The 21,645-nt window shown below is 40.9% G+C and overlaps 1 protein-coding gene across 1 annotated transcript; it reads left to right on the top strand.

Moving 5' to 3' along the window:
• Nucleotides 1–229: 229 nt before the first annotated feature.
• Nucleotides 230–20,508, top strand: tmem114 (transmembrane protein 114). Its single transcript, XM_082143679.1, has 4 exons — nucleotides 230–484; nucleotides 629–706; nucleotides 3,781–3,918; nucleotides 19,569–20,508. The coding sequence occupies exons 2-4, from the start codon at nucleotides 652–654 to the stop codon at nucleotides 19,796–19,798; spliced, it is 423 nt and encodes a 140-aa protein (XP_081999805.1). The 5' UTR covers nucleotides 230–484; nucleotides 629–651; the 3' UTR covers nucleotides 19,799–20,508.
• The last annotated feature ends 1,137 nt before the right edge of the window (nucleotides 20,509–21,645 follow it).

Below are 21,645 nucleotides of genomic sequence, written 5' to 3'. Positions count from 1 at the left end.
AATTGTATGTTGCAATTACGTCTGTATCTAATCATGTTTGTGGTTTTTAATAATCACCAGCGGTAATTCATCTGTGCCACAGACTAATTCACGGTCAATCAAAGACGAGAGAGCGAGCATCTGAAAGCGGAGCATACTGCCCTCTTTCAGTGAAATCGTGCTACAGTAGCCTATATGTTAATGGATAAACAGCACAGCATCCAGCGAAGGGCTTCCAGATGGGCAGCGACGCTGAGGGAAAGGAACACACTCAAGGGAGGAGTTTCTCTTCAAGCACTGTAGATTAGAAAGCTGCATTCAGACAAAATAAAAGTCACTTTCACGGGTTTGGCCAGTTTTGTGGCCACCTTTTGTGTCCTCAGTTTTGTAGGTCTCGTTCTGGCAATTGGAACCGATTTTTGGTACATCATTGACACTTCTAAGAGAGAAAACAGCTCATCAGTGTCCCTGAGCTCACATTCTGGACTGTGGCGGACTTGTAACTGTAAGTCACATTACATGTTTGTGTTTGACGTTCTGTTTGTGTGATTTTTAGGTTTTTATGTGGATAGATAAATAATAAAAAATAATAATAATTATAGTATACCAAAAAATAAATAATACCAGACGAAATCGTTCTCTCTTACAGTTCATAACCAGTGCTGGCCATTCATGAATCCTTTTGGAGCAGGAAGAAACCTATCAGATTCACAAAGGCAGATACTAAGTAAGATCTGTGTGTCATCATATCCTCGTATCATCCTCATATCTCATGATCTTGTGATAAGTTTCACTCAGCAGACAAAACCAAATTCTTAAAATCATTCATGTATGCCATCTAAGGGATACAAAAACTTGTTGTGGAAGTATGTGGTCTATTTAGATTTGGTTTTGCTTTATACTGAGACTGAATGTTATGTTTGCTGTATTCATGTATTCACTATTTGGTCATTTACAAGGATTTTTTTTTTTGTAATATGAACTACTGTGATTCAAGAAAGATTGTATAGTCTGATGTATCTCAGTAGAACAAACCAGAAAACACTTTCATTTACAACTGGCAGAGGGGGAAACTTGACATATCAACAGGAAGCCACACATACAGCTTATTATCTGTTAGCACTACAGAAACAGGTGCAAAATCACTGTTTCACAATATAAAGCCTTATAATTTCATCTCAAGATATTGTGACAATATGACAACATTTTATATATATATATATATATATTTTTTTTTTACTCAATATTTTTAAAAACAATATTTAAATGTAAGTAATTTTGAACACATCTATGATTGTTGCATATGGGCTGCATGCTTCAGAACAGAAAAGGTGTTTTAAGGCCATTTTAATCTGAATCCCATCATACAAATTCCTTTGATTGTCCTTTTATATTTGTATTGTCATGGAAACACTCTTCAATTAGAGGGCAGCTGTGGGAGAAACACAGCTGTAACAAGTGCACCACACAGTGAATCATGGCATGTTACACTGCTAATATTGCGAGGCCACCTGCAAACAGATCCTGCAACATTATTTTCCTGTTTTCCTTTTTTTTTTTTTATAGTCTCAATAATGTCTGTTGGCCATAACCTATAATTAATGTGCAACATCACTCCAATTTATTCATCTTTTTAGTGCCAAACAATCACCAGCTATAATTTTGTTTTACTTTTAAAATGAGCCAAAAATGTAGAATTACAATTATTGCCACTTTCAAAGTGTCTTAATATTTTGATAACTGTACAAAAGCCATTGAGAAGAAAAGCAAAAGATAAAAGAAACTGGCAAAATGTATCTAACCGAAAAAAAGTCTTCTTATCCATCCCATCCATCATATACTATGAAAAAATTATATTCTTGTCTGAGCCATTCGAGGCACTTGTGTAGGACTGAATGAGATTTTTAAATTCACATGCTCTGTCTACACCTGAAACATTATCTGTACCTGCCTCAAGAGACTGTAATGAGGTTGTAAAAGCAAGATTATCTCAGATTCAAGACCCCTAAACTGGCTCAAATTGGATTTAGTATCTGTTCTGCTTTGAACAATAGACTCAATAAGTCTGGGTTTTCAGGGTGTTGCTTTGATTAGATAGTAGCCACTGCTGCACAAAGCTAAATGCCCCCCAATATGGATATATCAATATGGACCCAGCAACTTAAAATGACTGATAAATTGGGCTTTGCATTAACATTAGAAGTCAAGTCGATACAAAAATTCACTAAAGTGAAACAATTACATGTCTGTGTCCATTGGTATTAGGGCATTAAAATTCATATATCTTATTTCAGCAAACACAAATTTCAGTCTTTCTTGTCTCCTTCACCTCCCATCATTACTAATATCCTTTTTTGGTTCATAGTGAAGCCATTAAAGAAAATACACATCCTTGAACATGCTGAATCATCTTTAATCTTAATGCTCAATAGCAATAGTACAAACTCTTGGGTCTCTAATTCTGCTGGCAGGCATGTCCGACAGTATAAAAAATAGAGTGTGTGCATTTACATAAATTATGAATACACATAAATATACAATGATTTTTTATTTACTGAACATAGGGAATTTTTATAGCAAATAAAAAATATAAGGAAATGTTACATTTAAATTGTACTAATATATATATATATATATATATATATATATATATATATACAGTAAAAACAGTAATATTGTGAAATATTACAACAATTAAAAAAAATTCTAGTTGAATAAAAAGTAATTTATTTCTTGCATTTCTTGTGATGATTTCTTGTGAATTTTCAGTATCATTACTCCAGTCTTCAGTGTCACGTGTGATCCTTCAGAAATCATTCTAATATGAAGATTTTATGCTCAAGGAACATTTATTATTATTATTATCAATGTTGAAAACAGTTGTGCTATTTAATTTTTTTTTTCAGGACTCTTTGAATATATAGAAAGCTCAAAAGAACTATATTATGTGAAATATAAATATTTAGTAAATTATATTATTTTGTGACATTGTAAATGTCTTCATTTACATCATTTAAATGCCTTACTTAATTAATATTTAAGTAGTACGTTTATATGAAATCACAAGTGGAAGATGTGAAATGTCAGCTACTCTAAACTACAGCTAAAGACTGTGCCTGGCATAAAGACGTAGGATAATTAAGGGAATAGTTCAGTACTTACAAAGTCTCAAGAGCTGAGCTTTAACCTCCCCAGCCAACACAAAGAAAGCCAAATAGCTTTTCACATTCACTCACCTGCATCTCCTAGGCTGGCTCCATCAGTTTCCTTTAATAATGATAGACTAATTCTAATGATGGACCAGGGCTGGGTCGCTCTTATTCTACATGTATACATTGATATGCGACATCATATTTTTAATAGGCTGCTATCAAAACTGCTAAATGTTATAAAATGTGCCATATGCTAAATGCATCTGGAAACTCTAGCACAAACTGCAACGTCATACAATGTCTCTCATCATGATCAACACAATGGGGAAAAAACTTAATTTCATAAGCTCTTCAAAATGATCCTGAATAGCTTTATTGATTTCCATTCAGAATGAATAAATAAAACATTTTCAAGAGCACAAATGTTTTCGCAAAAATAGACAGATTAATTAAAAACACATAATTGGAACAATTCCAACTTAACGGACAGAAACACAATTTTATTGCTATGCCAACCATGGAAATAACCTTTTCCAAATTAGTCCAATTAGCATGACAAAGATTGGACCCACAATTGAAAAGAATCTGCAAGAATTGGCTGGAATTGCGAGCATCCCCACTGACACATCCAGACCTCTTCTCTCTCCAGACATGCAAGGAACATTCATCGTCCTGCTGCCTCTCAGCGTGATTGTATTATTTGTTGGTGGAATGCTGGGCTTCATCAGTATGTTGGCAAGATCCTACCTGCTGCTGCTTCTGACCGGAGTCCTGCTTCTGTTCAGCGGTGAGTACCACCTTCGCTTTCACCTCTGATTGAGCCACTTGCAGCATGAATATTAATTCTACCCAAGTTACGCTTGACAAAACATTTTCTATCTTAAAAATACTCAATTCTGAATGCAAAGAACAGCTGCTAAGATGTTTTTGTTTTCATTTCACCTATACACTACCCATGACTTGTTTCCATGGTGAAAATAAATACGTTCTATTATAGACTAGATTAGCACTTCTAATATAAATCATTGTCAGAATATAGCATACACCATATCGCATTTTTATGTTGATGAAAATGAGACTGTGAGGTATAGATTTGGCATGAAAAGGTCCTAGATCACATGTCATTTCAAAAACAACTTTCAAAATTGTTTCATGAGATGTTGTGGAGAAAAGTCATCTCTTTCATGCAAATAAAGCTTGAGAGATTCAGGGTTCCAGAAGTCAAAATAAGACTTCACTGAACAAAGCAACAAAGCAGAAATGCCTGCAGAACATCTGAATCTTCCTTTGGCCAAGACGCAATTATTATACCTTTTTCGTATCTGTTATTTTTCAATAACCAAGTGACATAACGTCTGATTCACCCCTCCTGTTTTCCCCTCAACTGTATGAATAAATGAGTCTGAGAATAAAATGTAAAAAAATTATGGGAAAAATTTACTTGTGTGCTGTAGTGATGTACATTGGTGTTGTTTCTATGAATCTGCTTCGATCAACACATGCAGTCTTATTCATGTAAGCTTTTGCCTTAGTCCTAAACCTATTAGTTCATAGGCAAGGTTCGTGTTGGCATAATATGATCAAAATAAATGAAGATTATTGTGGAATGGTCAGTTGAAGTGCTTTTGAACTAGGGATTACAAATTGAGCATGCACAAAACTACACATGTAAATATTTACTTGTATTATGATTTATTCTTATCAAAGAAGCGAGGGACTCTCAAAACCTGCGCAAGGGGTTGGCGCTATTTTTGAAACAGAATAGAGTGGTGCAGGCATGACATTGTAGGCCAAAACGTGGAAACGAGTTAGCATTTTAGCACTTCCGGTTCCATCGTCCCGAAGTCAATGTTTTTTTTTAATGGGATTTAAATGGCTGAAATAAGGTCTGTGGGGAACACAAGCTCAAGACACTTTCACGTTTTATTCTTCGACATGAAATACATTAGTATTACCCCACTCGTGATTTTTTTAAAAGCTGTTACATGTCTTGAAAAAGCGGTTGCTAACAAGTGGTTAAATGGGACTACAGAAGCTGTCGAGGAGATTTGACATCATCATGCCGAACAAGTAAACTCAGTCCGCTATTACAGCCTCATTGTGCTTATAAATGTGCTTTTATAAACTATTCTAACTCAAACGTTTTTAGATAAAAACTGAAAAAGTTGTCGGAAGCTTAGTGATGGTGACGTTAAAGTCGAGCGACCGTGGTGTAGTTCATTTATAGCCTACTTTTAGCTTATTACTTCTGGCGACTACCTTTAGGCTTCAAAATTCATAAAAGTTGTGATCATCTGTGATAATTATCTTGATGGACAAAACGTGCAAGTATAATAAACTTTTGTTGATCACAGAGCTTGTTTTTAGCGATAATTCAAAAGCCTATGGGAAAATCCTATTAGGTTTTTCTGGAGGGTACCAGTGTGATGCTAACAATGATTGGCCTACAAAGTGACGTCATACCTGCACCACTCTATACGAAGCAGTCACGTGGTTTTGTGCAAAAACTATCTCACTTTACTGTGAGATGTTTCTTTTTTTTGACAAGCTTCGAAGCCTCGGTTCCAAACATCATATTACTAGCCGCCACCATGTATCCTGATCCAAGTGATAGTCAACAGTTTATGAGCAATATAGCTTAAATGTCCACTGGTGGCAAATCTGAGACACAACAATCTAGTTGTGGGTGTGTATTTGTGTGTGTGTTTAATCCACTTTGCTGACACATCAAGGTAAATAAAGAGATTTTTGAAAAACCCAAGTATGTGTTCATGTAGGAGGGGAACACGGGGAACAGAGTGTAGCTCTGTGACTGGGCCCCTGGAGTGAAATCGACTCCAACCTTTGGAACTGACTCTCAAATTGTCACACTTGGTTGCTGCATGGAATGATATGAGCAAGATCTAAACGCAGCAGTTCGTTTATTAAAATACAAACTCAAAGAAACAAAACACTAAGGATACCAAAAGAAGCAAAACACAAACAGAACAACCAGTACACCCAGATCTGAGGCCTGTTGCTTAAAGCTAGTTAAGAGTAGGTTTAGAGTTGACAAATCCATATAAATTCAATCCTGTTTAACAGGCTCACAACGCTCTGTATAAACGTTTTGTCAACTCAGATTTATTTCAGAGTTTTCAATTAGCTCTGAAGCGATTGCCTATGAAAATGTGACACGAGAGAGCCAGCTCAATTCACTTCTCTGCTGAAGATTAAGAGATCATTTTGAAAAAAATATCATGAAATTAAGTGCATTTACATGGCAGGAATAAACACTGCTGCTGCAGTGAACATTTGAGAAGGCAGCTGAAAGAAAATATCTGACTATATCAATGCAAATGAATCAAACAAATAGGCCTTATAATAACCTGGTTGAAACTTTCAACTCCGCCTGTTGTACTGCTCTAAACACAGTTCCCTTTCAGTTCGACTACGTTCACCTCACAGTGTTGGTGTTTCTACAGCGCGAGTGCAGCGGTGATCGCGAGCTTCTCAAGCTCTCAACTGCTGTTTTAACAGCATCAAATTTCAATTTTTTTGTGTGTTTGATGGTTGGTTAGAGGGCGAGAAGTGAGTGTACTGTTTCAGTTCGCTGATTCAGTGTTGCCGTGGTCATTTCCTGTGTGCTCCGGCATTGGTGATGGTCCCATTTCCTAAAAGAGCAACACGGGTGAGAGTGCGTCTTTCTCAAGATGCCATTCCATCCGTGGATTTCTGGGTGCGGTAGGGCTCTGTCCACCTCTGATGGTCACGAGAGCTGTATCACGTGTTTGGGCTTACGGCACGCTGAGGCAGTTCTCGTGGATGACTCATGTTCCCATTGTGGGAATATGACCATCTCAGTGTTGAAATCGAGACTTGCCTTTGCCAAAAGCGAGGGTGCAGTCCCCACCTCCAGGCCCTGCACTAGTCTTTCTTCTGGGCTACCTTCCCAGAACAGGGCTGGGGTGCCGTCTGGGCTGGGTGATCTGAGGATTACAGTGAGGGGTAATCCGCCTGGCAAAGCCCCGTGGATCCCTTACTCCTCTTTAACACCGAACCGGTGGAGCTCCCCGATGAGCGTGCTGGTCCCTCTGTAGTGGACCGACCAGCCGTTTCATTCGGGGCCCCTCCAGAGGACAGGATGTCAGAAGGGGAGCTGGGCTCTGGAGATGACGACTCAGCTGCGCTGCCTCCCTCTGGGAGCCCAAGCCAGATCCAGAGATTACAGCTATGCTGAAAAAGGCCGCCGAGGCGGTAGGACTCGTGTGGAACCCTCCACCGTGTCCCGAACCGTCTCGGTTGGATGATAGGTTTCTCTATATAGGTGCCTTTCTTTCCTGGAGTGCATGAGGAGCTTACAAAGGCATGGACGGCACCTTTCTCTGCCAGAAACCACCTAAGTAGCTCCTCCCCCCTCACTACCATTGATGGGGGAGCGGTGAAGGGTTACGAGGCCATCCCTCCAGTGGAGCGGTCTGTCGCGATGCAACTGTGTCCGGCGGCCGCTGCCTCATGGAGAGGTGATCCTCGTCACCCCTCTAAGGCCTGTAAGTTCTCGTCCGTTCTTACGGGCAAGGCTTACAAAGCCTGTGGGCAAGCCGCTTTCTTTCTGCATGCCATGGCGTTGCTTCAGGTCCACCAGGCCCAGGCACTCAGGAACATGCACAAGGGTAGTCTGGACCGTGAGCTCATGGGTGAGCTCCGCACTGCAACTGACCTCGCCCTCCAGGGCACGAAGGTTGCAGCTTGCGCGATCGGTACGGCAATGTCCACCCTTGTGGTCCAGGAGCACCATCTCTGGCTCAACCTGGCTGATATGAGAGAAGTGGACAAGGTTCGATTCCTGGACTCTCCCATTTCACAGGTTGGGTTATTCGGCGACGCGGTGGAGAATTTCACCCAACAGTTCTCTGCCGCCCAGAGGCAGACGGAGGCCATCTGGCACATCCTGCCCCAGCGGCTCCGCACTGCAACTGACCTCGCCCTCCAGGGCACGAAGGTTGCAGCTTGCGCGATCGGTACAGCGATGTCCACCCTTGTGGTCCAGGAGCACCATCTCTGGCTCAACCTGGCTGATATGAGAGAAGTGGACAAGGTTCGATTCCTGGACTCTCCCATTTCACAGGTTGGGTTATTCGGTTACCCAGCGGCCCGCTGCTGCCTTGACCTGTCCACCGGGGGCAGATCCTCCCCCTGCCTGTCGCCGAGGGCATCTGCCTGCAGACGCCTCCGCTCCTGCCGGACCATCGCAGCAGCCTCCACCCAGGTCTCGACATGGAGCCGGCCGCAGAAGGGCCGCCCAGCCCGTTCCAGGCGCTGCCAAGCCAGGTGGTGGGCGACAGCGGAAACGTTGAACCTGGACGGGCCACCCAGGGATGGGGAAATTGCTCTTAGAGTGGCCACCGATCCACTCCCTCCAACCGGTGGAGGGCTGGTTGGAGCTTTTTTGGTTATGTGTGTGTTTGTTCCGCCGCTGGCTCCCGTAAAAGCAGGGTCAGCGGTACCCACATTCTCAGAAAAAGAGCAAACTTCCCTATTCCTGGACCCCAAGAGGGCCAGTCTGGCGGTTTGTGACCCTGCATAGCCTTGCATCCGCTCAAGTTTAGTGATAGTCATCACACTCAGGTGTTGAGCAGATATGCTCCTGAAGCTCAGTGATATTCATCACATCTAGTGTTGAGCAGTGCTCCTGTCTTGGGTGCGCATGTCGCTGTCCTACTGGCGAAGGACGCGATATAGCCGCTCCCTCCAGCCGATATGAAGGCCAGTTTTTATAAACTCGTTCTTCATGGTACCTAGCATGTGATGGGTGGTGACCATCTTGGACCTGTGTCACTTGAAACGGGCCCTTTCTCGAAAGCCTCCGTCAAAGTGGCTAACACAGAGAGGCATTTTTCATAATGCCCCGCCCCCAAGCTTGGTCTGCAGCGTTTGACCTGAACAACATGTACTTCAGATCTCTAACCTTCCGCACCACAGGCCATCCTGCGTGTTGCATTTGATGGTACAGTATCAGTACAGAGTCCTACCCTTCGAGTGCTCCATAGCCAGTTGGGTCTTCAGGTCAACTGGGAGAGGTTGGAGTATTCCCGGCCACGGGCTGAGGATCTCTTTTCCGGTATGGAGGTGGACTCGGTCCAACACGCCTCTTCAAGAAGAGAGTGTGTCCGGTCGGTGCTATACAGAAGTGAGAAAGGGTCCCACTGAAATAACTTTCAGAGGCTCCTGGGGCATATGGCAGACGCAGCCGTATGGCTTCCTTCATATGAAGAATGCTTCAGCACTGGCTTCATGGTCGAGTCCCGAGGTGACCGTGGCAGAGCGGCACACCCTGTGGGACAACAGATCAACCCAGGCTGCCACTAAACCCTCAGCCCTTGATCAGACCTTTCGTTTCTCCGGGCCAACCGCTCCTAGAACGAGGTCCACTAACACCGACTGAGGGACCATGTGCAAAGGGCATGCTTTAACGGAGGCCTGGGCAACCTCCGACTGCATTGGCATTCATTGCCTTGAGTTGTTGCAGTTCACCTCGCTTTGAGTCACCACTGCCCAGCGAGCTGGTACTGGTCTGAAAAGACAGCATCGCGACCGTTGCACTAAGCTTCCCTCGCATGTGACAACTCGCCCGTCACCTCCTCCTTGGAGTCAGAATCTTCTGAGGTCGCTTCATTCCACTATTTCTTCCGTCCTGCTCAGTCGTGCCGCTGACGAGCCTTACGACAGCCTATGGCCAGGGAGAGTGGAGAATCCATCCCCAGGCGGCCCAGCTGGGCAGGGACCACTTCGGGGCAGCACAGTTAAATCTGTTTGCCTCTCTGGATTCGTTCCTCTGCCAGTTGTGTCTGAGCGGACAACCCTTGGACAGACACTATCTCTCAGCTGGCCCCGGGGCCCCGCAGAAATGCGTTCCCCAGTGAGCCTTCTAAAAAAAACGGCTATGCGATTCATTGTCGCTTGGCGCCCGCTCAAGTTCAGTGATTTTCATAACACGTAGTGTTGAGCAGTGCTCCTGTCTTGTGCGCGCATGTCGCTTGCACGTACTGTGCTAGGTCAGGAGTGGAGCAGGTCTTGATAGTTGCCCCTTATTGACCCAACCAGACCTAGTTCTCTTGTACTTGCTCCCCTCGACAGCCCTTCCTGAATTTCCCCCCCGAATACATTCTCAGGGACGGGGCATGATGGCACCCGCGTTCAGACCCCTGGAGGGATTCCAGGCCGGTCCTAAAAATGGACACGGAGGTTCAGGTAGCTACCGCAGGATTATGTGGTAGTCACCATCACTTAGTAAAATAGAAGTGTAACTTCCAAAGTAGAAGAAATAGTCCAAAACTTCTAAATAGAAGTGGAACCTATTCGTTGAGTGAGTCTTCTCTCCGTGAGGAGATCCTGAAGGCGTTCGGTCATTTCAGTGCTCTCTTTCCTGCAAGATGGGTTGGAGTAAGGGCTGTGTCCTCCACCCTCAAAATGAGGATGCTTCTATTTTTTTACGCACATCAAGATGCAGTAGCATGGGAAGCATGTCCTGATAGTCAGGTTCCTGAGGGAACAAGGAAAATGAATCTGCCTTGCGCCCCTCTTTATCCTCTTGGGCCTTATCTCTGGTGCTACTGCACTGCAGAGACCACCCCTGAGCCACTGCAGGCAGTGAGTTAAAAATTCAGTTTTTAAAGAAACAGTTCTCCTGCTCGCGTGGTCTCTACTAGAGGGTAGGGACTTGCTCGCTTTTGGTCAACGAGTTGTGCCTGGAATTCGGGCCGGCTAACTCTCACGAGCTGAGACCCCGGCCTGGATATGTGCCCAAGGTTCCTACCTCTCCCTAAAGTGGGACCAGTTGGTGAGCCTGCAAGCACTGCCACAGAGGAGGCAGACCCAGCCCTGGCTTTCTCTGTCCGTCCGCTTCATTGCGGTTATACGTGCACAGAACGCAAGCCTTAGGACCTCAGACCAGCTCTTGTCTGTTAAGGAAATCAGCAGAAAGGGAAGGCTGTACTGAAATGGTGGCTGCCTTCATCTTGGTGAAAATCCCAAGATGCACGTGTCCACCTAGGTGGTGAGTTCCTCTGAAGTGAGTGTGTGCTCCCGCCTGGGCGTTGACACAGCGTGCTTTGCTGACAGATATTCTAGAGTTGGGGGCTGAGCGACACCTAAAGTCGAACCGCTGCTCCCGTGGGCTCCCTTCTCATGAAGCCAGTTTCACTTGAGCCCGGTTCGAAGTGTCGGCTTGCTGCGCCATTCCCCTCCTTTGGACTGGATACGTGTGCAATTCTTGCTCCAGTAGAGTTCCTTCTTAAACCAAACCTGTTGAGTTCCTCCACAACCTCCGGCGACGGATGCGGCGGAGCGTACGAAGCCAGGCCTACCACTCGTATGCACTGGTGGAACTTGTGCTAGGCTGGGTTCATATGTTGCGATCCCTATGGTGATCCCATATGTGTATTCTTCCACGATATGGCTTCCTGCGGCGAGCCCGTGTCTTCCCTTGGCAGAGCTTTCTGCCGTCACTGTCTGGTTAGTAGCTCCCCCCTGTTATAGGCTGGAGCCTCCCCAGTGACATTCCATATGTTGTACTGCCCGTCAATTCGCCCAGTTCATATGTGTATTCTCCACGTTACCTCCCTGTGGGCAGGATGTGGTAGGGCTGCTCGATTATGGAAAAAATCATAATCACGATTATTTTGGTCAGTATTGAAATCACGATTATGTAACACGACAAAGTCACATGACTTTGGGAACGTGTTGCATTTATTAAAAAGACACGGTAACACTTTACAATAATGTTAATTCGTTAACATTAGTTAATGTATTAACTAACATGAACTAACAATGAGAAATACATTTGTTACAGTATTTATTAATCTTTTTTAATGTTAGTTAATAAAAATACAGCTGTTCATTGTTTGTTTATGTTAAGTTTACAGTGCATTAACTAATGTTAACAAATACAACCTTTCATTTTAATAACGTATTAGTAAGTGGTGAAATTAATATTAACTAAGATTAGTAAATGCTGTAGAAGTATTGTTCATTATTGTTAACTAATGCTAATTAATGAACCTTATTGTAAAGTGTTACCAAAGACACCTTTCAACAATTCTTAAAAAATCGAAATTTGAACATTGATTGTACTTTTTGAGCTATAATAAATAATATAGTATTTTAATATATTCCCGCAGGTCTACCACTTATAGCCTAATGCGGGAAATTCCCCCGCAAACATTAATTCACTTTAGCATGTAGATTGTATGAGTAGCCTAAATGAATCCACACAGATTATAAAATCAAATCAATAATTTTAAAACTTTCTCCAAGACGCAATTTCACAAACCGCGTGAGTGTTCAGCGGTGATGCGTCTTCTCTCTCTCTGTCTCTCAAAATGCGCTGGACAAGGCAAGCGTCAAACTACACATTCGCGTTCAGGAGTCGGGACATGATGGAATTGTCACTTGCACAATCGGGCCAGCATTGCATCGTAACTAAAGTTGATAATTTTTACTTCGTTTTAAGTTTTATCAGTTTAAACATTCAAGCTGAGAGAGTTTATGGCATCGGGAGGGGCGGATGTGCGCGTGCGCGTGCGCGCGTCATTCAGAACACAAGACAAAATAAGAGCGTTCTTTCAAAACAGAACATGGCAAAATAATCGTTTTTTACTCGATTATACTATTTTGGTGATCGTTGGGAGCAAAAATCGAAATCGAAATCGAAATTCAATTAATTGCACAGCCCTAGGATGTGGCTTCCGCAGCGTCCCTTCCTTCCATGTACAGGGAACGACTTCCCTGGCCTAAAACCCTGTCCCTTCTCTGCCTTAAAGGACAAATCCAGTGAAAAATGACCCTAGGGGTAATTAACACATGGTTACCGAGTCGATCGTTCCCTGGGGTGCGTTTTCATGATAATCGAATGTAAAGAGTTTTATTTATAAAAACAGATTAGCTCATAACACTAGTATATGGGGCAGAGAGTAAGTAAAAACACATCGCAAGTTAATACCACTAACAAGGCTCAAAATAGCCTCACACTAACACGGTATCATGATGAGGGTCCATACATGCAAACCGAAGCATTGAGAACTTTGTAAGTGTACAGACAGTTTAATAAGAAGATACTTTATAAAGACAGTACATTACGCGTTTACATGCAGGATCCATCTTGGAAAACAGTCTCGACTAGTCGAGCAACGAACGCCGCGCTAAGTGAGCTGGTCGATAGGAATTACGCATAGTGAAATCTAACGTAGCACGGCGTTCGTGACTCGATTAGTCGAGACTGTTTTCCAAAATGGATCTTGCATGTAAACGCGTAATGTACTGTCTTTATAAAGTATCTTCTTATTAAACTGTCTGTACACTTACAAAGTTCTCAATGCTTCGGTTTGCATGTATGGACCCTCATCATGATACCGTGTTAGTGTGAGGCTATTTTGAGCCTTGTTAGTGGTATTAACTTGCGATGTGTTTTTACTTACTCTCTGCCCCATATACTAGTCAAGTCAAGTCAAGTTTATTTGTATAGCGCTTTTCACAATACAGATTGTATCAAAGCAGCTAGTGTTATACTAGTGTTATGAGCTAATCTGTTTTTATAAATAAAACTCTTTACATTCGATTATCATGAAAACGCACCCCAGGGAACGATCGACTCGGTAACCATGTGTTTATTACCCCTAGGTTCATTTTTCACTGGATTTGTCCTTTAAATCGCGGGGAGGCTTCTGTCTAGGCACTGGAAGGTGGCAGCACTGGTGGCGTTTTCAATAGATCCCCATTCAGTCGACGTCGTCTACGTCTGACGTTCTCGACTGAAAGGGAAAGTCCTGGTTGCGTATGTAACCCACCGTTCCCTGAAGGATTGAACAGAGGATGTAGTCCCCTCACCACTACTGCTGGACCACCGCTGGACTCCGGTGGCCGCTCAGCTCCTCAGTGAAAAAGCAACTGGTGCGTGCGTCCACTTCCGTGTTTATACCCGCGCTGTGGGGCGGAGCGTGTAATCACCCACGCCAATGTTGAATTGGCTTGATTAAATAGTAGTACGAAGAAGACAGGCTCCATAAGCGCGATGCCCATTCAGTCGACGTCGACTACGTCCTCCGTTCCCTCCTTCATGTTTCTCCACTTAAGCGTAAGAAGTGGAAGGTCAGATCTAGTCCTCAGCTCTGGTTAAATGCATCTACCCTTACTCTTAGACAAGAGTGCAGGAGGGCTGAGCGCAGGTGGAAAAAGGATGGGCTTCAAGTCTCCTACCAAATTTTGAAAGACTGCTTAACAGTCTATCAGCACTCTGTTAGTGAGGCAAATTTAAATATTTTTCAAACTTGATGTGAATGTCAATCGATGCCAATCGATGCGTCAAAAATGCCAATAGGCCCAAAGTTCTCTTCAAAACTATAAATTCGGTTCTTAATCCTGTGGTTTGTCCAGTTCCTGATGTGAATCTTGAGAGGTGCACACAATTTTCTGAATTTTTTGTTCAGAAAAAACAGGAAATTAGATCACACCTCTCTCTTCTTTACATAGATCACTCTAAATTGGTCCTTACATCCAGTAGCTTTACAAACTTTCAACCAGTGTCTTCATCTCAATTACTTAAAATAATTTCTCAGATAAAATTCACATTCTGTCAATCAGATGTATTGCCTGGTCGTCTGTTTAGAGAGGTTTTAGACACAATCTGTCCCATCCTCTTAGCTATAATAAATAGCTCTTTAATAAATGGGGTTTTTCCAGAAAGTTTTAAACATGCTATTGTACAGCCCCTACTGAAAGGACCTCACCTTGACCACACCGTGCATAAAAACTACCGACCTATCTCTAAACTCCCATTCATTTCAAAGATTTTGGAAAAAGCTGCACTCTTACAGTTTACCTCATACCTGCATACTTTTAATATTCTAGACCCATTTCAATCTGGTTTTAGAGTGCTGCATCAACACTCTGAGTCAACACTGCTGAATGTTACAAATGACATTCTGTTGTCCATTGATTCTGGGTATTCTGTTATCCTGATACTTTTAGATTTGAGTGCTGCATAATGACACTATTGGTCATAATATTCTTCTGAAACGACTTGAGTGTGTTGTTGGAGTCGAGGGCCTTGCTTTACAGTGGTTCGCCTCATATTTAAAGGGAAGGACCATCTCTGTAATTATCGGGTCATTCACTTCACCCTCAGCGCCGATCCATTGTGGTGTTCCACATGGATCCATTCTTGGCCCTCTTTTGTTTACCTTTAGACTCAATATTCAAGAAATATAACATACATTTTTACTGTTACGCTGACAACCTCCAACTATATCTTCCAATCAAACCAGGAAATGACTTTATGACTTTTCATTTTCATAATCTCTTCACATGCCTTGATGAAGTCAAGACCTGGATGACAAATAACTCACTGCAACTGAATGAAGATAAAACCGAAGTGCTTCTACTGGGTCCTGCTGCTACCAACAACTCCATTAAACCACATCTAGGTTCCTTAAAGGGTTAGTTCACCTAAAAATGAACAAATTTTTATTAGTAATTACTCACCCTCATGTTGTTCCAACCCCGTAAGACTTTCGTTCATCTTCGGAACACAAATTAAGATATTTCTGATTAAATATGAGAGCTGGATCACTACTTCATAGGCTTCTATGGGATCGAAACTTGCCGGCCCAGAAAGTTAGTAAAGACAATTTTTTAAATAGTCCAAGTGACTACAGTGGCTCAATCTTAAGTTTATCAAGCGACGAGAATACTTTTTGTGCGCAAAAACAAACAAAAAGAATGACTTTATTCAACTATTAATTTTCTTCTGTGTGGGCCTCTGAAGCCGCCTTTCCACTACACACGACATTCGCATTCGATTGTCGCATTTCGCCCCCTGGTGTCAGTCGCACGGAACTTTGAAATTGGTCGTGATGCAACCGTTACCCTCGGCTATTCACAATGGTAAAATTAATGATTCTAATGAATGTAATGCATGCATGAATATATCCACACAAAACAAATGACCCTCAATACATCTTATATATAAAAAACAGTCGATTTTATAGAGCTAATCAATATAAATATTGATTTAATATGATACAAATATTTTTTTCAGCCATAATTATTAATAACCGTCATTTTGCAGGAATAGCGTTTACATTAAAGTATTAAAATATTGGTAATTCTAGCTTCGCGCTCATAGTTTTGATTAGAATACATCACATCCGGTCGATCGGTCACATACGGTCTAGCCGCAGAAGTTCAGATATTTCAACGCATCCGAAGCTCAAATCGGATCCGAAATTTCCGCATACGCATATGATCGGAACTCCCCGCAGCTCCCGTACGTCTCTCCATAGGAAATGAATGACTTCCGGTCCGACGGCTGTCGTTTGTCGTTTGCAGTGGAAAGGCGGCTTGAGTGAGTTGACGTAGTGTAACAGCGCAGTGCTTCTGTGTTGTATGTCAGCACGTAGGCTCACTATTGGCTGACGCTGGTCATGTGTGTGATGCGTGTGACGTACAACACAGAAGCGCTGCACTGTTACACTACGTGGACTCACTCAGAGGAACAACATGAGGGTGAATAATTACTGACAGAATTTTCATTTTTGGGTGAACTAACCCTTTATGTAACAACCTACACAATCAGGCAAAAAATCTTGGAGTCTATTTGATCCTCTTCTCCAATTTGACAAGCATGTAAATGCAGTTGTTAAGAGTGGCTTTTTTTCTACTCGACTTTAAGATCCTTCTTTTTGCATACAAGCCACTACACAGTTCGGCCCCAGATTATATTTGTGATGTCACTATCTTGTGATCAGTTACTTTTATCTGTCCCTCGTTCTCGTTGTAAATCAAAAGGTGATCGAACTTTCTCTATAGTTGCCCCAAAGCTCTGGAACAGTTTACCTTTAAAACATCAGGGCCTCTCAGAGTGATGTTGTGTATGTATTTTAAATTAGTTGCTGTTCTACGTTATGTATATACATTAAATGATTTTGATACTTGATTTTTATCTCCTTTTTTGTACTCTTTTTCTCTTTATTTTATTTTTATTGATTCATTTGATAGCACTGTAAAGCACTGTAAGAACTGATTTTCCTGCTAAGACAAAACTCACCCTGCAATAAAGCAATAAAACGCACCCTGGACAGAAGATCGAGAGCACAGGGCATTGTCTTGTCCAAACTTATCTCCTTGTTTATACATGGATCCCCCTCTCCCTCCTCAAGTCACTAAAAGTTCACTGAGATTGTCTATATATCACATATGATGTATCTTGTGAATCTATTGTTTTTCCTTTTCATGTTTGGTATCATTTTAAATATCTCAGTGTGATTGGTAAAATGGTCTTAATTTCATTGCAGTCATTGGTAGTATGAGAAAGACTGAAACCTTGGGAAAATTCTGTTCTCCTCTTTGGGTGATGTCTCTTCAAGATATCTGATAATTCTCGACTCTCCCCCAACACCAGGTGCTACCCCCTGGGGTACATGGATTGACCCAAAAACTCTAAACAATATTTGTATAACCCTTTTGTTCTGGTCTGGGTATTTAAGGCTAGGTAACAGAGCAGTCTTTGGGAAGCCTGTAACCAGGAACAACCCCCATAGAGTGCTGTGTCAGTGTTTTCCCATTGGAAAACACTCACACACTGTATGTCTCTGCCAGGAATGCATTGCTTACTTTTAGAGTCATCTTTGAGTAAATGATGTCATGTATTTATTATTTCTGAATTGGCTTTTAATCACTTGTGTAATTGGCATGATACATTTTACCTGACAAATAAATGTTACATCTTGATTTATTCTGCATTTTTCAGAAATCATTATTACTAGTAGATTAAAGTGCAGTCTGGTGTTTCCGCAAATCTGTCCAGGATAGATCAAACCGAAGGCACTATGAATGGAGCATGGAGCACATCATTAAGGAGACCTTTCGATTTCCTACTATTAGCACGTTGCAAGCTCGCAACAATTAAAAAAATTACACCTTTGTTATGAGTCAGCAGTGAGCGGCCGCTTAGGGTAAAATAGTTGCACTGCACCCTCTGACTATTTCAGGACTGGCTAGTTTGTGATCGGGAGCGCACATTCGCGACGTGACGTCTTAAAGCGACACCGGGTCCTTAATGAACGAAAATGTGAAATTATGAGATACTCTGAATAATCAAAGATCTAAATTAATTCATAATTTATATTATGACTATTTTCTAATAAGAAACAAGATCTAAATTTGATTATCATTTGAAATTGGAGTCAAATTAATCGTAGAGCTAAAGTAATATTGAAACTAAAATTCTAATAAATTAAGTGAACTTCACTGGAGCGCTGAAAAGACATACACGCATTATACCTTCGCCCAGGCCGTTGGACTCCGTCATTGGGCCAATGGGTGGTCTTTACAGCACTTTGGATCAACTACGGTTGTGTTAAACTTGTGCTCTCTTCTAGTAATGCTCACAACAAACCTGATTTTAAGTTATGTTTAAAATGCTGGTGTTAGTTAGTCCAGGTTTGTTTTTGAGTTATTTGTACAGGTCACCATGTTTTTCAATATCCTATTTATGATATAACTTTGAGCACTGACAATGGAATACATTTCTTTTTGGCCCAATTTAACTTAATGAAATACCAACCCACATAATTTGTAAGAAAATACAGGTTCACTTGAAATCCCTCTCAGGAAAAAAGCCTTGTGTTGCATTGTGGACGCCATGGAAACAACTAAATGCAACATGGACTCTGTACTTAATCAGACTGACATCAAAACATCGAATCATTGTAAAGTACATGCCCCTAAATGTCATCAGATTATAGATCACAACCATTAAATGACTCAATTCCTTGGAGCATCTTCTTTAAATTACCTGCAGGAACTGATAGGCTCTGATTGTGATGTTGGTTCTCTAAAGTCATGGGCTTTTTAAAGTAAAAAGAGCACCAGCATCAATGACTTGCTTTCAGCTACAATGGCCCCTATTGTGCAGAGTTGTGTTAGACTATCATTTGCTCCATAGATGGTGGAACAGAAGATGTGGTGGTTCATTTACAAAATATGTTTCCAATGAGAAAGAAATTCCACTGCCTGTCAATAGAAAGACCTTCTGCTTTATTTGTACTTTTCTTTTACATTTTTTTTTAACCATTTTACACATTGTAGAGGAATGTTAAAGTAAAAAAAAAAAGTAAAAACTAAACTTGCAATGCTTTTTAAACCATCAGAAACTTTTAGACTATCTACAAAAATGTTGTAAAATTAAAATATGAGTTTTGTATAAAAATATCTTATTTTAGCATAGTTAACTTTTGACTGGTTGTGAAATATAACAACAGTAATAATAATAATAATCACTGTATCCTTAATGGGATGTGAATACTGTCTATTATCAGTACAATGTATTAATTTAGTGATTACGGTTTACTAGCACTTAAGAATGTCTTACAAGCGCCTGTCCTCTTGCTCTGTTCCTTACAGCTGTGCTCTCATTGGCTGGAATCTGCGTCTACATGGCGTACTCTGCGGCCGCCTTCAAAGAGGCTGTGGGTATCTCTGGCCACAAAACCCTGGAGGACATAGAGATTTACTTTGGCTGGTCTCTGGTTCTGGCCTCTGTTTCTTTTGTTGGAGAACTCTGTACTGCCATGGCATTCCTACTTGCCTCAGCCAGAGTGAGCCAGCTGACCAACCAGGAAGAAGATGAATAATGATGTGACATGATCTGAATTAGGATTGTTCTAAGGACAGGAGAGAACTGCACCACGTGAAGGCATGAACATGACATAAACACTGAAAATTAAATTGATGTTTACATTTTCATATTTTTTTATGGGAAAAATGAAATTTTCAGTACAGTTCCATCTCATACATTTCAAGGACAAGGTCATAATACATGAGTTATGACAACATGTGTTTTTACATCGCTTTAACTCATCAAAATAAGTTAAGAAATTTCCAATTTGTTTTATAAGTTATACAAGATTCCACTCATTTTGGAGTGGAAAAAAAAGCAGCAACTTTTTTTTATACAGTAGGGGTTCCTCTGGGAACTGCAGAGTTTTGTTTTATGTTTGTGACAGAAATGCCAATTCTAAATTAATAAAATTAAAACATAATAATAATAATTACAAAAACAATAACAATAAAAAACATGTCAAAATGTTAAATATACAAGTAAACATTTTGAAGAATGTATTAACACTAAAAATATCCTCAAGTAAATAATTAAGGGGGTTCAGCAAACGAAAAAATAAAGGGAATCCTTGATGTATTAGAAACACATTTGTCGACCATTCCAACCGAATTTTTAAAACTTGCATTTGCTTATTGTTTTTAAGTAAGTTATTAATGTTCATTTTGTCTATTTATTACTCTGCGTCTCTCTGCATTTTTTCAAATCACAATAAAAGATCAGTTTTGCCACTTTACTTTGTCATTTTAAAGGGATTCATGTATTTTGAATATTTCCAGAGGATAAAAGTTCTTGCAGCACAGTCAACATGAACCATTCGTATTTGTTTTATTTTTAAAGCTTATTTAAAAATCGAATAAAAAGCAGCCAGTAATTGCAAATACATTCCTAATTAATTACCGCCAATTTGCCTACATGACAGTCAGACCTTGTTACTTGAATCTAGATCTAGCTGAATAAATATTTACTGTTATAATTTTATATTCATACAATACTAAAATCTTGAATCTCTTCAGATCAGGAAGTGAAAGCAGAGGCTTCACCTTCTCCAGATGGCTGGTTATAAAGTTTGTTATAAAATCATTATTTAAATGGACGACAGACACGTAGGTTTCTGATAGCATGACACTATTTTGGAAATTATACTGCAATTTTTCAAAATACATGCAACAGCCTTGCTGCATCTCATCTGTCTGTCTGATTTCCATAATTACTGTTTCAGGAGACTTGTAGAAAAGACCCAATTGCATGGTTTCACAGACAAGGCTTAAAGACCCAGACTAAAATGCATGTTTGAGCTGTTTTAACTGAAAGTAACTTGCGGTGGCATATCTTAAAATATGTCAGAGTCATTGTTTTGTCTTAAGATGCACACCAGTAATGCTTCTAAGGCACATTTATAAAAGCTACTTAAATGCTAAACTAAAACCTAATCCTGGCTTAATCTAAGCCCTGTCTGTGAAACCAGGCCTATGATATTTAATGCTTACCGTCAGGGCTGGAGGTTTCTTGCTACAGCGGTTTCATCATATATTTTGATCTCCGTGATCTGAGAGGTGGGAAGTATTGATTTTGGGCTTGTTTGAGAAGGATTGGAAATAATACAACAAATAAACAATCCCAATGAATGCAAACAAAAAGACGGATGTCTTGAGCTTAAATCTCACATGTAAATATTTAAATGCATATTACTGTTAATGTACTTAAACAATGTACATGTTTACTTATATTTAGTTTAGTGTATTGCAAGACAGTGAGACATTGAAAATATAAACTGATAATTTGACAGGCTGGAAAATTAGCAAAAAGATTTATAATCATTTGTTAACAGAATGAAACAGGGACCCTACTATAAATACACAA

Source organism: Leuciscus leuciscus (genome assembly GCF_965113295.1).
Source record: "Leuciscus leuciscus genome assembly, chromosome: 1".
NCBI classification, from domain to species: domain Eukaryota; kingdom Metazoa; phylum Chordata; class Actinopteri; order Cypriniformes; family Leuciscidae; genus Leuciscus; species Leuciscus leuciscus.
The sequence above is the reverse complement of the archived record's forward strand: the minus strand, read 5'-3'. Positions and strand labels throughout refer to the sequence as shown.

Excerpts from the sequence above, each read along its gene's own strand:
- tmem114 (XM_082143679.1), top strand. The coding sequence starts at position 652 with ATGAATCCTTTTGGAGCAGGAAGAAACCTATCAGATTCACAAAGGCAG. Across the intron at positions 707-3,780 it reads TTCACAAAGGCAGATACTAA|ACATGCAAGGAACATTCATC; the intron begins GTAAGATCTGTG and ends TTCTCTCTCCAG. Across the intron at positions 3,919-19,568 it reads AGTCCTGCTTCTGTTCAGCG|CTGTGCTCTCATTGGCTGGA; the intron begins GTGAGTACCACC and ends TGTTCCTTACAG.